This window comes from Hordeum vulgare, chromosome 2H (assembly GCF_904849725.1).
Source record: "Hordeum vulgare subsp. vulgare chromosome 2H, MorexV3_pseudomolecules_assembly, whole genome shotgun sequence".
NCBI lineage: Eukaryota > Viridiplantae > Streptophyta > Magnoliopsida > Poales > Poaceae > Hordeum > Hordeum vulgare.
Window position 1 is genome coordinate 661,736,957 of NC_058519.1, and position 19,776 is coordinate 661,756,732.

At 41.5% G+C, this 19,776-nt stretch overlaps 1 protein-coding gene across 1 annotated transcript; it reads left to right on the forward strand.

Annotated features, from left to right (window-relative positions):
* The first annotated feature begins 1,139 nt into the window (after positions 1–1,139).
* LOC123428549 (transportin-1) lies at positions 1,140–13,558 on the forward strand. Its single transcript, XM_045112770.1, has 29 exons — positions 1,140–1,567; positions 2,925–3,212; positions 3,714–3,803; positions 4,158–4,235; positions 4,306–4,386; positions 4,642–4,692; positions 4,812–4,897; positions 5,063–5,129; positions 5,218–5,274; positions 5,360–5,389; positions 5,838–5,897; positions 5,995–6,111; positions 7,688–7,801; positions 8,262–8,360; positions 8,710–8,835; positions 8,922–8,996; positions 9,193–9,264; positions 9,401–9,511; positions 9,945–10,028; positions 10,894–11,001; positions 11,288–11,389; positions 11,472–11,534; positions 11,676–11,750; positions 11,996–12,067; positions 12,144–12,268; positions 12,394–12,445; positions 12,544–12,612; positions 12,690–12,749; positions 12,841–13,558. The coding sequence occupies exons 1-29, from the start codon at positions 1,382–1,384 to the stop codon at positions 12,922–12,924; spliced, it is 2,682 nt and encodes an 893-aa protein (XP_044968705.1). The 5' UTR covers positions 1,140–1,381; the 3' UTR covers positions 12,925–13,558.
* Positions 13,559–19,776: the final 6,218 nt, after the last annotated feature.

Below are 19,776 nucleotides of genomic sequence, written 5' to 3' on the forward strand. Positions count from 1 at the left end.
TCTTCAGGTGGAAAGCCTTGCTCGATGGTCAAGCTAGCCTCGACTAAGCTTTAGATTTCAGCCCCAAAGCCCAAAAATGTGTGGTTTTGATAGGAAATAAGAATCCAGAAGCAAAATATCAAACCATAGTGTTGACGCCATGCGAGATACGGGAAGGGGGGAGGACGGTATACATGATCTGAGCGGTGAGTTAGAGATGTATGAAATATGAGCGAGAGCGGGAGTCCATTTGATTGTGAAGGGACACGAATCGGAGAGCACCTATGAACTTGGATTACATGTGAAAAAATCACAAAAGATTTTGATATCTACATTGCTCTTTAGAGATTGGTACCTTACATGTGAAAAAATCACAAGTAGCTTTAAGATAGCTACTTTTGAGTGAGCATATGGTAGAACTATAACTTGCCACAATTATGATGGCACACATTTACACCAGACCTCCTCTCTTCCCCCAAAAAGTCCAAACAATCACAACAAGGGCAAGAAAATAGTAAACTTGGAAGAAAGAAAGATCCTAACTATAAGGCTGCACTTCATGCGCCCCCTCCGCTGCTCTCTAAAACTACTTGGCCTGGTTTGGTTGGACGATCGATTCCCTTCACCGTCGCCACCGATTCACCCCCGCTCCCCCATCCCTTATTCGGTCTGGCGAGAGGGCATATCCATCCAATGGTGAGGGAAAAATGAATTGAATGTCTCGCCAACTTTGAAATCATACCATATCGCACAAAGCTTTCGGTCTTTCCGTGAGGCTTGGGCTCCAAATTTTGGCCCGAAGGCCCCCAAAAGCGCAAAACAAGAGTTTTAATATAAATGTTGGCATCTGATAATTTATTTATTCAACACGAAATGATTAAACAATGTTTCTTTTAAAATATCAAAATGTGTGAATACTCCTAACCTGAATGTACAATTAGCTTGAAGATGCCATTTTTAACATTGAGATTACTAAAAGAACCTAACATGGGAAGCTTGGAGGAGATGCTTTTGACTAAGCATGTCCAACCTTAATTTGCCACAATAATGATAATGATGACACACATTTGCACCAAACCCCTCCAAAAAAGCCCAAACAACCACAACAAGGGCAAGAAGAAAAGAGCAAAATGAGAAGAAGCAAAGATCCTATCTATAAACTTACCTCCCTTCCTTTCCTTGTGCTGCTCCCCTCTCCAGCACTAGTACTTGGCCCGCTTTGGTTGGACGATCGATTCCCCTCCGCCTCCCGCCGCCGCCGCCGCCGCCGCCGCCGCCGATTCATCCGTCCCCTCCCCTCCTCTCCGACGCGCCGGCCGCCGACCCATCGCCCGGAGCTCCCGCTCTCCCTCCACCACCCAACCCACCCACCCAACCCCGGCGCGCTCCAGCAGTCGAGGCGATGGCGACCGCGGCGGCGACCGCGCTGTGGCAGCCGCAGGAGGAGGGGCTGCGCGAGATCTGCGCGGTGCTGGAGGCGCACATCTCCCCCAACTCGGACCAGGCCCGCATCTGGCAGCAGCTCCAGCACTACGCCCAGTTCCCCGACTTCAACAACTACCTCGTCTTCCTCCTCGCCAGAGGACAGGTAACAAACGCCCACTCATCCGCCCTCCCGCCTTCTCCCCGTCGCCCGTCGCGCTAGGGTTTTACTTCAACCCGCCCTCCGATGCTCCATGGACTGGATAATAACGGGGTCCACCCACCGCGTGCTGCCTGTTTCGATCTGAAATCGCGCTGCTAGGTCTCTTGCAATGTCTGATTGGTGGGATAGAGCTCGGATTGTGGGACGGAATGCCAATAGCATCTGGGGTTTTGGAGGCGAATGCTGAGTGCATCTGCTTGGCTGCTACATAGATTTGATGGTTCCATATGGAGTTTCAGTTTGTGCATTGCCTGCATGGTTTCAACGGGTGTGGCCAGATGAATCCCTGGAACCAATCAGCGAGGGTTTCGTGCCGTGCGAACGAATGTGTCTGGTGGTTAATTTGTCGCGCTGCTACGGCTCCGGGTTCGATTGGGGTTCTGCGACAAGCGTGATGCGTTCGCTCTTGGGAAAGTTGTTTTGGCTCATACCGAGTATCCGGGGTGTTAGTTTTCGTGTCGTTTGCACCTTCCAGTACAGTGACTTCATTCACACTGGAATGCTCTCTGAACTGCAGACGCATATAATTTATTGATGGACAATCAGATCATCATATGAATGGTGAATGAATAAAAGGCACATGGTTCCTGAAAAACATCACCTGGAAACTTGATGGTTAGGGCACAAACTAATGCAATATGGGTCACCTACCCACTTAGTTGCTTGGTTTATATTCTGTATATGTATTGTTATTGAGGTTTGACTTATTGTTGGGCTCCAGCAGCACCATATGTGCTCAAAGGTGGGTTAACCAATATTTAGAACACTGCTCTCGCGTTCTAGTTAGAGCTACAGATAGAATTGAAGCTATCTGTCATGCTTCAAGGACTTCATGTCTGCAATGATAACGTGGTCTTGGGTACCATTGAAGAAATAATTTCTTGAATAGGATCTACCATGTAACTTTCATATCTGTGAAATTGGCACATTGCACATGTAATGCTATTGCCAAATTTAATTTTTGATCAGATAGCAACTCAGGCATATAAATATATTATAAGCAATTAACTGTATCATATCTCTCTGCTTCTGGCATGTTATATGTTTAATGAAAGCACCAAGTTAGGATGAGAAGACTCTAAAAACAGTTAAGACGAGAAAACAAGGTTTCCTTTTTTGTTAGATTTTTTTTCCAAACAACATTTTATCCTTTTTTATACGGGTTCACATCTCATGTAGATTTAGCTTTCAGCAAGTCTGTTGATTGTCGGCCTAGATCTGCAGTTAATCTTGGTCTTGAATTCCTGACATGGTTATGATTGTTAATCCAGATACTGTATATGTTTCTTGCTGACATCAGGGAAAATCTTTTGAAGTACGGCAAGCTGCCGGTCTTCTATTGAAAAACAATCTGCGAGCGGCCTTTGTTTCCATGCCCCCTTCATCGCAGCAATACATCAAATCGGAGTTATTGCCATGTATAGGGGCAAATAACAGGGCAATTAGGTCCACAGTTGGAACAGTTATCAGTGTACTTTTTCAAATTGTTGGAGTTGCTGGATGGATCGAGTTATTTCAGGCCCTACATCAATGTTTGGACAGTAATGACCTGGATCATATGGAAGGTGCTATGGATGCTATCTACAAGGTACAATGCATCACTCCTTCTATATTTGAGCTTGAATTCTAATCTGTAGTTCTGGGCATAGAAAACTACCACTAGTTGCAGGCTTGCAGCTATAGCTTGAGGGAAGTCGGAAATGCATTGGTGGATGCACACATGGTTGCTTTTGCCCACTTTCATGTTTTGAAATTTCTGAACAATTTGCATGTTTACATTGGTATATTAAATGAAATCTCTAAACTATGGTCCCAAACCATGTCGATCTATGCTATGCAAAAAATACTTTGTGCACTTATAGTTATTTCCAGACCCAAAAACCTTGCCCTTTTTCGTGAGCGCATAATTAGATATACTCTGACATATGATCTACATGTTCACTTCGTCAGACAATGTACATCTTGAGAAAAGAATGAACTTTCTTAAATGTCCACATTTAGGGAAGTCCCACTAGCAGTATAAATCGTATGTGCTAACTTATGAACACAATTAGCATGCTCAGAAGCTTGCTTTTGTTTCTGCTGGCAGATATGCGAAGATGTTCCTGAAGAGCTAGATGTTGATGTTCCTGGTTTGTCCGAACGACCAATTAATGTATTTATGCCACGGATGCTGCAGGTTTGTGTTCCGTCTATAGTTATCAACTACTCCCTCCGTTCCTAAATATAAGTCTTTCTAGAGATTTCACTAAGGACTGCATACGGATGTATATAGACATATTTTAGAGTGTAGATTCACTCATTTTGCTTCGTATGTAGTCCATAGTGAAATCTCTACAAAGACCTATATTTAGGAAGGAAGGGAGTAATGAAGTAGAGGGTGTGCACTTTCACTTGTACACTCTGTAATTGTTGAAGTTGCCGCCTGTATATTTTGACTAAGCACGCCTCTGTGGCGCACATGTTTGTATGCTCTAGTTTAACACGCCCACATGATTTTCCTCTAACACAGCAAATACGGTTGCTTTTTCAGTTTTTCCAGTCCCCACATGCAAGTCTTCGAAAACTCTCACTGGGCTGCATCAACCAGTATATCGTGGTGATGCCGTCGGTATGAGCCCCTCCCTACATGTCTATCTAATCCTGCACTTTTTGTGTCTAACATTTCGATTTATTTGCAGGCATTGTATATGGCCATGGATCAGTACCTGCAGGGCTTATTCGTCCTTGTGAAGGATCCTTCAGCGGATGTCCGGAAGCTGGTATTTAGTTTTAATGATTTACACGTGCACCCATGCACTTTTTCTTTGCAATCTTGTATACTTGTACTGATAAAGGTTCAAATGCTATAAATGCAACTATTGCATAGTAGATTCCTATTATGCTGGTAGAGATCTGGACGTAGCCGACTTGTCCACAACTGCTAATAATGAGGGTTTATGGGTACTGCTTAGTGTAGTTTAGTTGTTCAATTGCATTTTTGTCTTGATTGCTCTCCCTGTTTGTTTCTTTACTAGGTTTGCTCGGCCTGGGTTCAGCTCGTTGAAGTGCGGCCATCAATTTTGGAGGTAATTTATTATGTTCTTTGATACCCATTTAGATTACATTTGCTGCTGTGGCCATGTAATTTGTAGCCAGATAACTCAGTTGCTTATGCCGAATCTGACAATTAATAGCAAAACTGCAGCCACATTTGAAGAATGTTACTGAATTGATCCTGCAAGCTAACAAAGATTCAGATGATGAAGTTGCTCTGGAGGCTTGTGAATTCTGGTATGCGTTCTGTCAACATGGTAAATTTAACATGTCAATTTCAAATTTCGTACTATAATATTTTTACATCTGATTGGTGCTCATGTCTATCTATGAGCCACTGATGACATTACTGACTGGTTGTGTTGAATTATTAGAGGACTAACTATAAGTAAACATTTTCAGGTCAGCGTATTGTGATGTTAGCATGCCCCCTGAAGGACTGCGGGAGTTCTTGCCACGCTTAATACCAGTATATGATTTGCCTTGTATAAGCTAATGCTACTTAATCTTTGGCCTGTTTACAGTTCTAATATCTTCCCCTTGTATTTATTTCCTAGACTTTGGTGTCGAACATGGTCTACACTGACGATGATGAATCACTTGCTGATGCTGAGGTGTGGTAAATTTCTTTATATCCTGCATGTCTCAGCTGGATATTGTGTGATAGTGGCATGCCTGATAAATATTATGCGTTTTCAGGAAGACGAATCCTTTCCGGATAGGGACCAGGTTGGCTACTTTTTCTATTTCTGTAATTATATGTTTCAGTGATTAAATGGTTGGCTCCGTGCACGTGTAATCTGTAATTATATGTTTAAAATGGTAGCTGCTAGATTAAATGGTTGGCTCTATTCATGTGTAATCTGTAAACTATATTTTGGATGAGACTTGTGTTTTTGGTCAGTATAATGCTGTAATGGATTGAACTTAGTCCTTTAATTTTGAACTGTGAAACACATAGAAGTTAGTTACTTCTGGTAGTATTTGCAAATAGCATGTTAAGAATAATGCAATGGTTGTTTAGCATGCATGTTGTAATCTCCCTAGCTGTAAATTTAAATTAACAGTCTTGAAATGGAGGGTGGCAGTAAGCTTACAGTTACTGTAGCCCTCATCATAAGTTGTACATCTTTATTACTTCTGCCTTTTTTGTTTCTTATAGATGATTCTGTAACAGGATTTGAAGCCCCGATTCCATGCCTCCCGACTGCATGGATCTGAAAATGGAGAAGATGATGTGAGTTTAGAGACATTGATTATTTTTAAGCAGCCTAATTACTTATTTTGCCTACTTGTTAATTTGAAGCTGCAAAATTTAATGGCCATATGGACAGGATGATGATGATGCTGTAAATGCTTGGAACTTGAGGAAATGCAGCGCTGCTGGGTTGGATGTCCTTTCTAATGTTTTTGGGGACGACATTCTTCCTACTTTAATGCCTTTGATTCAGGTAATTCATTCCTAGTTCTGCAGACTATAGAGCCTATAAACTGTTGATCTTAGTTGAGGTTGCAATGCTTCATTGACTTGAAGCCTTGAAGTATTACTCAATTGCAAGTAAATCTGTGTTAGCATTAAAGCACCCAGAGAAACATTCTTCCTGATCTGTATGGGCATGCTTGGTTCAATACTATAATTTCCGCGAACAATTTTCTTGCCGACGTGTGGCAAGCCTTTCATTTTGTGGTGAGTAAATTGGTCGCCACAAGTTAAGCGAAAGTTGGGCAAGAATATTTGACTGGGACAAGTTGCTAAACAGTGTGACGTTCAGTCTTTGGTGCGAACCAATGGTCACCTAAGGAAGTCAAATTTGCCCAACTCAAGTGTGGCAGCAAACCGAGCACTTTGGCGTCATAATAATTACTCCCTCCGGTCCTTTTTAGTCTGCATATTAGCTTTGTTTGAAGTCAAAGTATCTCTACTTTGACCAAATTTATAGAAACATGTATCAACATTCACAATGCCAAATTAATATTGTCAGATTCATTACGAAAGGTAGTTTCATGATATGTATATTTGGTATTGTAGATGTTGATATTTTTCAATATATATTTGGTCAAACTTTGTAAAGTTTGACTTGATCCAAATCTAATATGCGGAGTAAAAAGGACCGGAGGGAGTACTATGGGCCTTGAGTTCACATAGAATAGAAATGACCAAGCTCCTCAGAAATGATTCAGGACAGTGGCCTATGTGTGTCAGTTATGAGTTGTCTTGATGTAGGCTGCTGATAGTCAGCGGCACAGATAACTGAAAAGCTATTACCTAAAGCTGCACTGTTAATCAAAGGTCTAGAATCCCAACCCTGAAACCAGTTACTGTGGTAGCCAGTAGGTCTAGTAACTGGAAGTTTCCATAATCTCGCCCATGGTACAATTGGCTTAGGCCCTGTTTGGAATCACAACAGATTATGATAATCTGGATTATGAAGATAGATTATATAATCAGGTTTATAAAAATAATCTATGTGGGCATGTTTGGAGGCCAGATTATATAAACTGTAATCCAGATTTTTACATTGCATAATGACCTATCTGCCCTGTGCGCGCGCTGAGGAGAAAAGGAAGGTCGTGGCGGTGGCAGAAATTAGTAATTACCTCCAACTTTACAAGGATAATGGGTCATTAGCAATCCATAATCTGGTTTTATCTGGGGTAGAGTAGATTGTGAGTTTTTAATAATCTGTCCATCTAGTTTCTATAATCTACTCCCTCCGTTCCTAAATATAAGACCTCTTAGAGATTCCACTATATACTACATACGGATGTATGTAGTCATATTTTAGAGTGTAGATTCACTCATTTTACTCCGTATGTAGTCTATAGTCAAAACTCTAAAAGGTCTTATATTTCGGAACGGAGGGAGTACAACATAATCTGTCCTGTTTGGAGACAGTATAGATTATAAAAACTGGATTATCATAATCTGAGTGGTTCCAAACAGGGCCTTAGTTAGCCCACGTGCATGTTCATGGGCCTGCTCTTGAACCTGTTGGATAACCAACATCAACTTGTACAATTTTGCAGCAAAATTTGGCCCGGACAGATGATGAGTCTTGGAAGGAGCGGGAAGCTGCTGTTTTATCGATTGGTGCTATAGCAGAGGGATGCATCACTGGGTTATATCCCCATCTTCCACAGGTAACCAACGACATATTCATAGCCCCACATACATTGCAAGAAAGCAATTCCTCTCCTGACTAAGCCTCAGTAACAGTAAGAACACATGCCATGCATCAAACCGTGGCTGATAATTTCCTGAATTTTACTTGCTTCTCTCATGAACCTTCTGTAACATTTCTGTGAATTTTCTTCTCAGCGAATTTTCTTCTCAGCATGTCATAAGTTTGGAATGCTGATTGTAGGAATATTTTGTTGATGCAATCATTAGTTCCCTACATGATAAAATCATAAAAAGAAATCATTTGCATCATAGTTCCTGCAGAATAAATTTCACATTCTTCCATGATCTGTGTTATATCTGTGAGATTTTGGATTCTAGTGAGTTGCAATTCAAGTACTAATTTTCCTGTCTTCAATTATCTATCTACATCGCTTGCAATTTGCTGCATCTTTTCTGAGATGTTCTGTTCAATTGCAGATGGTTGCCTTCCTAATCCCACTTCTTGATGATAAGTTTCCTCTTATTCGGAGTATTACTTGTTGGACCCTCTCCCGATACAGCAAGTTCATTGTTCAGGTAACAGAATAATCATATGTATTTGATGCTACCTATCTGTTTGGAAGTATACCTTTGCTGCAAGGCTGCAAAAGCATTATATTTTCTACCCACGATGTAGTGTAGTTACAATATGTAGCTTTTTTGATTGTATTGATACATGTATAATATGTTTTGTATTGGTGGACTCTCATTTCAATGTATACACCCAGTGGTCTGTATGTGTTTCTAATTCTTTTGGGGCAGGTCTGTTCTACTGTGGACTTCAGATAATGTTTTACTGATGCTGACTTGTTCTTTGTTTATGTGTGCTCAGTTCGTAGATCTGTCTCTGTTAACTTCTTGTGACACTTTTTTTTTGCTGGCACAGAGCCTTGGCCATCCAAATGGTCGCGAGCAATTTGATAAGATCCTTATGGGTTTGCTTAGAAGGATATTGGATACTAACAAAAGAGTGCAGGAGGCTGCCTGTTCTGCATTTGCAACGCTTGAAGAGGTTATTTACCTATTTTTGAGTTGTTTTCCTGCACTGAGATCTTGTGTGTAATTACTAATTAGTACATATTGGTTTCTGTTCTTCAGGAGGCTGCAGAAGAACTAGTACCGCGACTGGAAGTCATTTTGCAGCACCTTATGTGTGCATATGGAAAATACCAGGTTCATTAGATTTCAAACATTCATAGTTTGCAATCAGCTATTCCCTCCATTTTGGTATACAAGACCATCTCACCTAGTTCATGGTAGTTAGACTCAAACATGAGGTTGACCTTGTATACCGAAATGGGGCAAGTTACAGGCATAGCCCAGGGTCTATCTTTTCTTAGTTGTAATGTTATGTTTTCCTTCTGAGCAGAGGCGAAACCTTAGGATACTCTATGACGCTCTTGGCACCCTTGCTGATGCTGTTGGAGCAGAGCTAAACCAGGTTCAGCATTTGATGAATTACTCTTTTACTTGCTCTCTTGACTATCAAATATATTTCTTTGATGGTTTCCTCATTCAGTTTTTCAGCGTGCTAGTTCCTTGTAGAGATTATTAATTCCTTTTAAAATGCCATGCAGGCAAAATATCTTGATATATTTATGCCACCATTAATCGCGAAGTGGCAGCAACTTCCCAACTCTGACAAGGATCTATTTCCACTGCTTGAATGCTTTACATCCATTGCACAGGTATTGTTAATTTTTTCATCTTGGAAAGACCATCTTGTAGTTTTGAAGTCTGAACTTGCTGTATCTATGTCAAAGTTCTGTAGTCCATGTTAATCTTCCTTATAAACTTCGCATGGTATATTGGTATGTAGAATACTGTTAATCTGAAGTCCTCCAGTTTGCCTAGTGTTTGTCTATTCATTACCACCAACAGTTGCCTATTTTGATACTGTACTACAAGAAGTGAAAAGTTCTCTCGTATGTTTGCACTAGTATAACTCCTGCTGCAGCAATTAGTTTGCTATAAGTTAGTTCTCATTCTACTAAAGCAGAATTACTTTGCATTCCATTGTGGGTTAGGACATGATGAGTGGCCTCAAAAGAACCTCTGTTGAATCCCGTCTTATTGTACTCAAAATAACATTGGGAATTCCTATGGACCTTTTCTTTTCAGGCACTGGGACCAGGATTTTCTCAGTTTGCTGAGCCAGTGTTTGTGAGGTGCATCAGCCTTATCCAAACCCAGCAGTTGGCAAAGGTCTGCACGATTTTTTTCCTACTATAAGGCTAGATTTAACTTTATTACTTACTGTGATCTGTACATCAAATCTAACCATGAAGGCACAAAACACATTCTCGTGCCCTAACATGCAAGTTTTTGTTTTGTTTTAATTGAGGCCTTAATGATGCAGTGTTTAGCACTCAATGCTTAATGTGTGTTTTTTGGTCACTTCTGGAAGATGAATTAATAATATGATATCAAGTAGGATCTTTCCAGGTTATATCTTCCTTGTATTAGTACACATTGGTGAAAACCTCTTAGGCTGGCCATAGTGATGATATCTTAACCGGTATCATGCACTCGGGAATAGCAAACATGCTGATGTGGCAGAGAATTAAAAAAGAGAGAAAGGGTTAGAGTAATATAGGTAGATAGTGTATCATGTTAAATGCTATGCTACTTTGTGTCATGCATGGCAATAAATAAGATCATATGTGATACTACTCTATGATAATATGCACTATGAAGGTAGTATCATACACTAGTATCATATGAACAATACTAGTATATGATACCCCCCACTATGAGTAGCCTTACATAATCTGTCCTCGTCATTCTTGTTGATATAGAAGATACTTGATGAAGTTGCTCCTAACTAGAGACGCATTCTGTGAACAGTTGCAGTCATAAGTTTTGTCGAGTCTAAGCATAGAGGTTTTCTTCTCCTGTTTGCTTGGTTTCTGGTACTCTCTTCTTTTAAGTACCCTGGATTATTGCCACTTAAAATCAATGTGTTTGCCAATTTGACATCAATCTTTGCTGGAGCTTGCTATAGGTTTAATTACATGAGACAAACTCATGCCATTCTGTTGCTCAAGGGATATCTCCTTTCTACATGCAGGTTGATCCTGCTGCAGCAGGTGCGTTGTATGATAAGGAGTTCATTGTCTGTGCATTGGACCTATTGTCTGGACTTACAGAAGGACTTGGCAGTGGTATCGAAAGTCTGGTAAATTCAACTCTCCCATCAATGATATTCACTTTGCCTGCCTTATGTTCTCAACGTGGAACTACCAAAGTAATTTGAGGGGGTTGCATGTGCTGGCAACTTATGGCGAAAACAAAGTTGAATTTATTAGTATCATGTAGTACATGTTCTTCATAATAGCTAAAATACACACTCGTTAAGGTTCATATACCCCTGACACAGTACTGATGTGAGTTTGGCTAGTACTAAATTTTATCATACCAGGAAGACTTCCTTATTGGGCAAGCTATCTTTTTCTTTGTTTTAGGTTGCGCAAAGCAACTTGAGAGATCTACTTCTGCAATGCTGCGTGGATGAGGCACCGGATGTTCGACAAAGTGCTCTGGCCCTTCTCGGTGACTTTGCTAGGGTTGGTCACAAAGCTCCTAAACTGATATTTGTTACCGCTACGGCCATTTTGAGCCTATAACACAACACCTTTTCATATATAGGTCTGCCCTATACATCTTCATCCACGCCTCCAAGAATTCCTTACTGCTGCAGCAAAGCAATTGGTACGTGACTAAGTGCCTATGTTCTTTCTGGTCCATCATTATAATATCTCCATTTGTTCCTCACATTGTTTCTTCCTATGTTCTTTCTGGTCCATCATTATAATATCTCCATTTGTTCCTCACATTGTTTCTTTGATCTAGACTCCGCAATCTGTGAAGGATGCTGTGTCAGTTGCTAACAATGCTTGTTGGGCCATTGGAGAATTAGCAATCAAGGTTCGTGCCAAGCGTATTATTACTGGCAAGTATATTATTTTCATGTGCCTTGAGTAGTTTCTCAGCATATACCTTTGGTTTACTACTTGTAGCGCCAGCCTTTTGACATTTATTACATGCCCCATAACAATTTCAAAACTGTATTTATAAGAGTTGTGAGCAGCGGGCGCTCTCTGTTTTGTGCCTTAAAGTCAAGCATACTATTGTAAAAGTTCTTGCATGTCTGATTGACTATTCCTTGGCAGATTGGCAAGGAAATTTCACCTGTGGTGATCAGTGTTGTTTCATGCTTGGTACCTATTCTAACAACCCCAGAGGTGATTTTTTTTTCTCATCATGTTCTCTAGGTGAGTGAGCATTCCAGCTAAGTGTTTTATGTGTTGCCATTTACAGAGCTTGAACAAGTCACTCATTGAAAATAGTGCGATCACTCTCGGGAGGCTGTCATGGGTCTGCCCAGACATTGTGGCCCCTCATATGGAGCATTTCATGCCAGCCTGGTGCAATGCCTTGTGCATGTGAGCATTCCTTTTTCTTTCTGTAGCTTTTATGCTATAGCCAAAGATTTTGTTTGTAGCTCGACAGCATATGAGATATGGAGCATGTTTTTTCTTAATGCTTTTGTGCAATCCTTCTTGCACAGGATAAGAGATGATTTCGAGAAAGAGGATGCGTTCCATGGTCTGTGCGCAATGGTAAACCTGCAGCTCTTTACATAATAATGCTTGCTATTACACTCTTCATAGATGCGAATGGTCACTTACAACAAAAACTCTTGTGTGTGCACTACTAGGTGGCAGCAAACCCCACAGGGGCTGTGAGCTCACTAGTCCACGTATGCCAGGCCTGTGCAAGTTGGAATGTAAGTTGGTCGTTTCTGTTACATCCGTATACCTACAGTAGTGTCGCATGTATGAGCTCACCTGTATCTGTGCACAGGAGATAAAAAGCGAAGGTTTGCACAATGAAGTGTCCCAGATTTTGAATGGCTACAAGCAGGTAAAAAACTTTTATATTGTTGTCGTCGTCGTTTCAGTTTTGTGCATGTTGTATGCAAGAAACTTAATAGTGATCTTTTCTTTCCTTGTAGATGTTCGGAGCTGCCGGCTGGGAACAGTGCATGTCCACCCTGGAACCGGCAGTGGTGCAGAGATTAGCGAGATACGGGGTCTGATGGTGCCGACAGATCCTCGTCACAGTTTCTCGCTATACCACCACCACCACCACCACCAACGGAGCTGAACATCAGAAAAGGAGGGAAGGGCATGAGATTGGGCAAAGTCGTTGGTCCGTCAGGTGTCCAGGGCGTAGCACATTGTGTGGTTTCCTATATGATGATGATGCGATTGATTGGTTGATTCTGCCTGCCTGGGTTGGCTGGTGTTGTATGCTGTCCTCTGGTTGTATACAGGTCTGCTCAAAAGTGTAGCGTGACTGAGTCGAGGAATTGAATTGCGACGGGAGGACGTCTGCTTTTGTCGAGTCGGAAAAGGCGGTGTGGTTGTGCGTCTTGTAGGTTATAGGAGGACTTGGGTTTGGTCTGTCTGTCGAGTCAAAATTTGTATTGGCTGGTTCCAGTGGGGGCTTTTTTGGGGTTTTGGTGTCGCGCTCCATTGGCAACCCCAGCAGCAACATTCAAAGAGTTCTTTTGTTGCATGTATTCTATTCTATTCTATGTGAGAGAAAAAGAGAGAAAGAGAGAGAGAGTTTAGGTCTAGGGTTTGCTTTTGTAATCCTTAATTAATAGGAAGGGCGTCCTTGTATTGATTCGTTCCCAACAATAAAAAAAGAGATTGGAGCAGCGATAATCTATTTTTAATCAGCTTCTGTTCTAAGAGCAACCCTGACAGGCGCGGTAAATGTGGCGCGTGCTGGAAAAAACGCGCTTTTTGTGCATGCGAGGGTGTCTTGTGTGTTCCAGTAGGCGCGGGAAAAGCTCGTGCGCGGTAACTCTCCATGCCCGGGCGCTTGAAAACCGTCACCTTCGTCGTCTTCTTCCTTGCCTTTATTGCGTCATTGACCGTCCCTTGTGTCCTTCCTCGTCGTCGGCGCCCTTCTTCCTTGCCCCTGCCTCTTCCTCGTTGCCACGATGCCGTCGCACCCTTTGAGTAGTTTTATTGGATACATTTGCCTCGGGCTTGACACTTTATGTGGAGATACGCTCTGGAGCACATTTGCCTCGGGCTCGACATTTTTGAGACCGTCGAAGCGGCCGCCTGCGGCTGCGCTCTTGCAGATGAACTTTCCGGCTGCTCAGAGGCAGGATCGCTGCCTCCTCATCGTCGGGATAGACGAGCATGCCATGGAGGTGTGGCGCCAGCGCTTCCTGCAAGACGTCATAGACGAATGTAAGTTCTGGGTGCGGCAGAGGACGGTGCGAGCCGCGGAGCAGGCAGAAAGGCGTGAGCTGCAGCGTTAGTGCAGTGCAACCTGGGGGAGGCGTGCTAAAGGGAGAGCCAATTGAGAATTGTTTTACTATTTTTTTATTTTACTATTCACAAGGGACCATTTGAGCTCCAGAATTTTTCTTAAACACCATGAAATAAATAATTCTTATATTGCACCAATGAACCGGTGTCAATCTTTCATGCTATTTACTACAACCATATATATTGTAAAATCACTCTACCAAGTTCTAAAGATATTTAGTGTTACATATTAAAACACATTATAATATGTCAAAGGGTATATATGTAAATTGGTGGAATAATGTGAAAGTATTGGTTTGCTCTTTGCTTTATGCTGAAACGAATGTGACAATTAATTTTTCTTAAACACCATGAAATAAATAATGTATTTTCTTTCAAAAAATACAGTTCAATGTAGCACAAATGTATTTTTAATGGTGACTAAATTAATTGTATGACAAATTTGTACCGTATTATAAATGTGCATTTTTAGAGTTTTCAAAGCTGCTAGTTAAACCAAAAAGGTTTTATCTATATAAATAATCAAATAATGTATCAATAAAATAACATACATTAGTTAAATTAAAAAGTTAAGTTGAAATAGATAGGTAAATATATTTTTTAATGTGCGACTGAGTCAAGTGTGGAATATTTGTTAGTCAACTAAAAAAGGGGAATTTGAGTATTTGCCACTCCTTACTTGGTACATTGATTATTTGCCAACTTTAATTTTGTATTTGATATTCTGCCACCTTTTACTTTGAAATTTAATATTTTTCCACATTGTAACACAAAAACAATCTTTGCGAATGCTAAAAGAAATACCTGCAGAAATCAGAGGACAAGTATACCCTTATACCTCTTTGACTGAAACATAGATCAACTCCACCCCAAAAACATTATGAACCCTAGCTGCTGCCCTCCCACCCCACCCACCCCTGCTACCTTACTATCGCACCCCCTCATGCTTCCCTTGCTCCACCCTGCTCCTCCCTCGCATATCGCACTCGCCTCGCTTCACATGCTCAAAGTCGTTGAGCTGAAAGTTGAAATGCATGAAACTGTTGAACCATTGATCTAAATATGACGAAACCTTTCCAGATTACTCACCCATACATGATTGATCTTCTGTAATTTTTTCAATTTTTTCTGAGGACTTTTAAATTTTGCTCAAACTTTGGTCAAACTAGTTAAGCTGAATGTTTGAGTGCATAGAAATCATTTGAACCATTGATAAAAATATATGAAACTTTCCTAGATTAGTTACTCATGTATAAGTGATTTTCTGTATTTTTTTTGATTACTTACAAATTTGGTCAAAATTTGCAGATAGAATTTGAATTTGAATTTCCACCAAAATGGCTCATTGAAATGAGCCCAGATTTTACTAAAATGGTCACACATGTATGGTTGTTTTTATGGATTTTTTTTTTCAATTTTTTCCGGGTTGTTTGAAAAAAGTCCAAAATTTGGGCAGCATTTTGGCTCAATTTGGACAACATTTCCATTGTTTTCTTACTATTTCACAAAATTTATGCACATATCATCCAAATTCTAACATATATTTCTGTAAAGACATATTCATATCCATATCACACTTGAATTTAGTATAGCAAAATAAAGCATTTTACATGTCCATACATCATCCATTTTCATACATCATCTAACATAAGGTGTCAAGTCTGACATATTACAACCAAAAACATAAGGAAGCACTTGATGCATTGTTCTACACAAAGTAGGATGCCAAGTCTGACAAATTACAAGTAAAAAAACATAGAGAACATAGAAGATCAAGCACAACACTAGCTCTTCCTTCTCTCCGGGGTCAACTTTCTAGCCCTTGAACTCGAGGACATGTCATATGCAATCATGGTGTTCCCAACGGTTGTGGTCGGTTGTTGGGACACCTCATCCGCCAATGCCATAGCCAACTTCCTTCTTGTCACAGGATTGGGGCTTCCTTGAAGACTATGTGGCATAGTGATCTTGTGCCTATTGTGACTGGCAACAACTTCAAGTAGTGATGATGCACATGTCTTCTCATCAGCCAACGCCGTAGCCAACATCCTGCATGTATCGAGAAATTTAAGAATTCCAAGGAAAATTAGATATTTCTATAGTGTGTGGATGTGCTACCTTCTTGTCACTGGATTGGGACTGCCTTGAAGACTTTGTGGCATAGTGATCATGTGCCTATTTGGAGTGAGAACAACTTCAAGTTGCGGGGCTGCCACTTCAGGTTCGGGTGCTGGGGAATCATAATCAATTGGATATCTTGGTGCTCCTTTTTTCCTTTTCCTGCACAAATATAAACAAGTTAGTACTCCCTCCGTTCCAAAATAAGTGACTCAACTTTGTACTAAAGTTAGTACAAAGTTGAGTCACTTAATTTGGGACGGAGAGAGTACATAATAAAACAAGTGATGAAATGAACATTGATAATTACAAGTACCTCGGCCTTGGTCCATTAAATGGACAAGTGGACTGCCTATGTGTAAGTGCATCTAGTGCCCCTTAGTGATTTTGGTGTATTGAAGACTTATAGGTTAAGAGAGTAACGTGTTTGTGAGTGTACACATGCTATATAAGTCACTGAGGAGTTTGAGTTATTCGAAGAATATCGACCCCTAAAAATATATGTCTTCGGCTGAAGACTTTGGTATTTCCTCGAAGACTTTGAAAGTGACGAAATTGGTGTGTCCGTGCAGAAATTGATGCGAGGACTTTGAAGCGTGAAGACTTTTATTTTCGTAGTTTCATTTGGAGTCATAGGACCACCATACTATTAAAGGGGTCAAGGTAAAACTAAGGAAACGTTTCCACGTGATGCTCATCTCAAAGCCTACACATACAAATCCTTCGAGTGAAGCCTTTGGAAATCATTTATTGTTTAGTCAAATTCTTCAGTGACACAGACGAAGATCTTCTAGTGTGTGAGGAATTTGCTCTAACTGAGGAGTTAGGTTTTCTCTAGTGCGAATTACCTACCACTGAGGAAGATGAGTGATGTGAGGACTTTGACAGTTGAAACATTTTGACCGTTGCTGCGTCGTGCGCCAACTGTCCCCAACCTTATCCACATAACAGTCATATCATTGGGGGCATTTATGTCAAATCATGTTGAGATTGCTCCGAGGCTATAAATAGCCTGCCCCCATAACCACTAACTGGTTGGCTGCTCCGTGAGAGAAACTAACACTTGTCATTTGAGAGCAGCCCATTCCTCGAAGACTTTGAGAGAAATTCATCAATGAGGAAAAACCCCAAACACCCCAACCAAAACCCAAATATCCCAAAGTGATTGAGCATCACCGAAGAGATTGTTCCTGTGTGGAACCAACACTTGTTACCTTTGAGGACCGTGCATCCTCCAGACGGTTAGGCGTCATGGTCTAGAGCATCTAGCAGTAAATTGTGGATCGCGAGGTGACCAAGTTTATGAGGGTTTGGAAGTCTGCCCTGAAGACTTACCACGAGTGTTGGGCGAGGACTGTGTGTCCTTAGCTCAAGGAGAATACGGTAAGGACCGTGTGTCCTCGGACCATGTGTCCTTTGGTTTAAATACCAAGCCGCTCCAAACCAGACGTATGACTGTCACATCAGTTGGAACTGGGTCATCAAACCACCGTCTTCATCGAGCACCTGGTTCTAATTCCTAAAGTCTTTCATTTCCTGAGTTGTATGTTCATGACTTTGATCATTACTGTTTATCACCCTTTTTCTTGTTATACCTTGCAATCATGAAGGTGAGTGGAAGGAAGGTGGAGCAATACTTGCAATCCGCGGTGATGGACATGTATGCAAATAAACGGACTAGGATTAGATGTCCGTGTACAAGATGCAAAGAAGGAGTAATTTTGGACCCTTTTGATCGTGGCAGTTTGAAGGCCCACTTGCTGATTAATGGTTTCATGGATGGCTATACTCGGTGGATAAGTGAAGATGATGATGACGACGTCCACATGGCACGGAATAACGACATGGGACTAGACGAAGAGATGACTGATCCACACGAAGACGTTGGCACCGGAGTCAGCGGCGGGGAAGAGTCCGGAGACGGCGACGAGTCCGAAGACGGCGGCGAGGAAGAGTCCAGAGACGGCGGCAGGGAAGAGTCCGGACACAGCGGCGGGGCTGAGCCCGGACATGGCAGAGAAGAGGCGACGAACACACCGCAGTCTTCGACACTACTAAGTTCAGTCATGCAGAACCCTCATGTTCGAGACCTCCTTCACAAGAGTACGACTAGCGATAGAGTTGCTTCTAGAGAGGAGGGCAAGTGGCACAACTTGAAGTAGACTTGAAGACTCCATTATATGACGGTTGCGATCCTGAGGTGACCCGCTTGATTTTCACGCTCGAACTTCTAAATACGAAGTCCAAAAACAAATGGACAAACAAAAGCCTCGATGAGCATTTGAAGTATCAACATAATAAAGTTCTTCTTGCAGGGAATCTGTGTCCTATTAGTGTCGAGGAGGCCAAGAAAATCGTTTTCCCTCTTGATCTGCTGCACATTAGATACCACACATGCATCAATGATTGCATCATTTATCGGGGGGAGCACGCGGAAAAAACCAGGTGTAAAGTGTGCAATGCTTCTCGATACAAGAAGGCAGGAAAGAAAGCTCCTCAGAAAGTTGTATGGTACTTTCCGATCACTCCCCGTCTGCAGTGGTATTTCGTAGATCCTAAGGAAACAAAGCTCATACGCTAGCACGCAGAGAGGAAGAAGCTCGATGATGGAGATGATCCAAAATTGAGACACCTCGCAGATGCTAACCAGTGGAGAGCATTCAATACCGAATATGGATTTTTTGGAGAAGATGCAAGGAACATCATGCTTGGTGCGAGTACCAATGGCATGAATCCATTTGGAAATCAGAGCACCAACCACAAGACACGACCCGTCTTTGTATGGATGTACAACCTCCCCCCATGGAAGTGCATGAAGACAAAGTACATACACATGAGCATGCTGATTCAAGGGCCGAAACAACCAGGAAATAGTATTAACCTGTATATGAGGCTTCTGAAAGAGGAGCTACACATTATGAAAATCGCCGGTCAAGACATGGGACGCCAACACAAGAGAATATTTCTATATGAGAGCTGCCTTGATGATGAAGGTGCACGACTATCTCGGTTACGGGTGTTGGAAATATGCCCTAGAGGCAATAATAAAATGGTTATTATCATATTTCCTTGTTCATGATAATCGTCTATCGTTCATGCTATAATTGTATTAACAGGAAACACTAATACACGTGTGAATGAATAGATCACAATGTGTCCCTAGCAAGCCTCTAGTTAGCTAGCTTGTTAGTCAATAGATGATCATGGTTTCCTGATCATGGACATTGGATGTCATTGATAACGGGATCACATCATTGGGAGAATGATGTGGTGGACAAGACCCAATCCTAAGCCTAGCACTAGATCGTATTGTTCGTATGCTAATGCTTTTCTAATGTCAAGTATCTTTTCCTTCGACCGTGAGATTGTACAACTCCCGGATACCGTAGGAGTGCTTTGGGTGTATCAAACGTCACAACATAACTGGGTGACTATAAAGGTGCACTACGGGTACCTCCGAAAGTGTCTGTTGGGTTGGC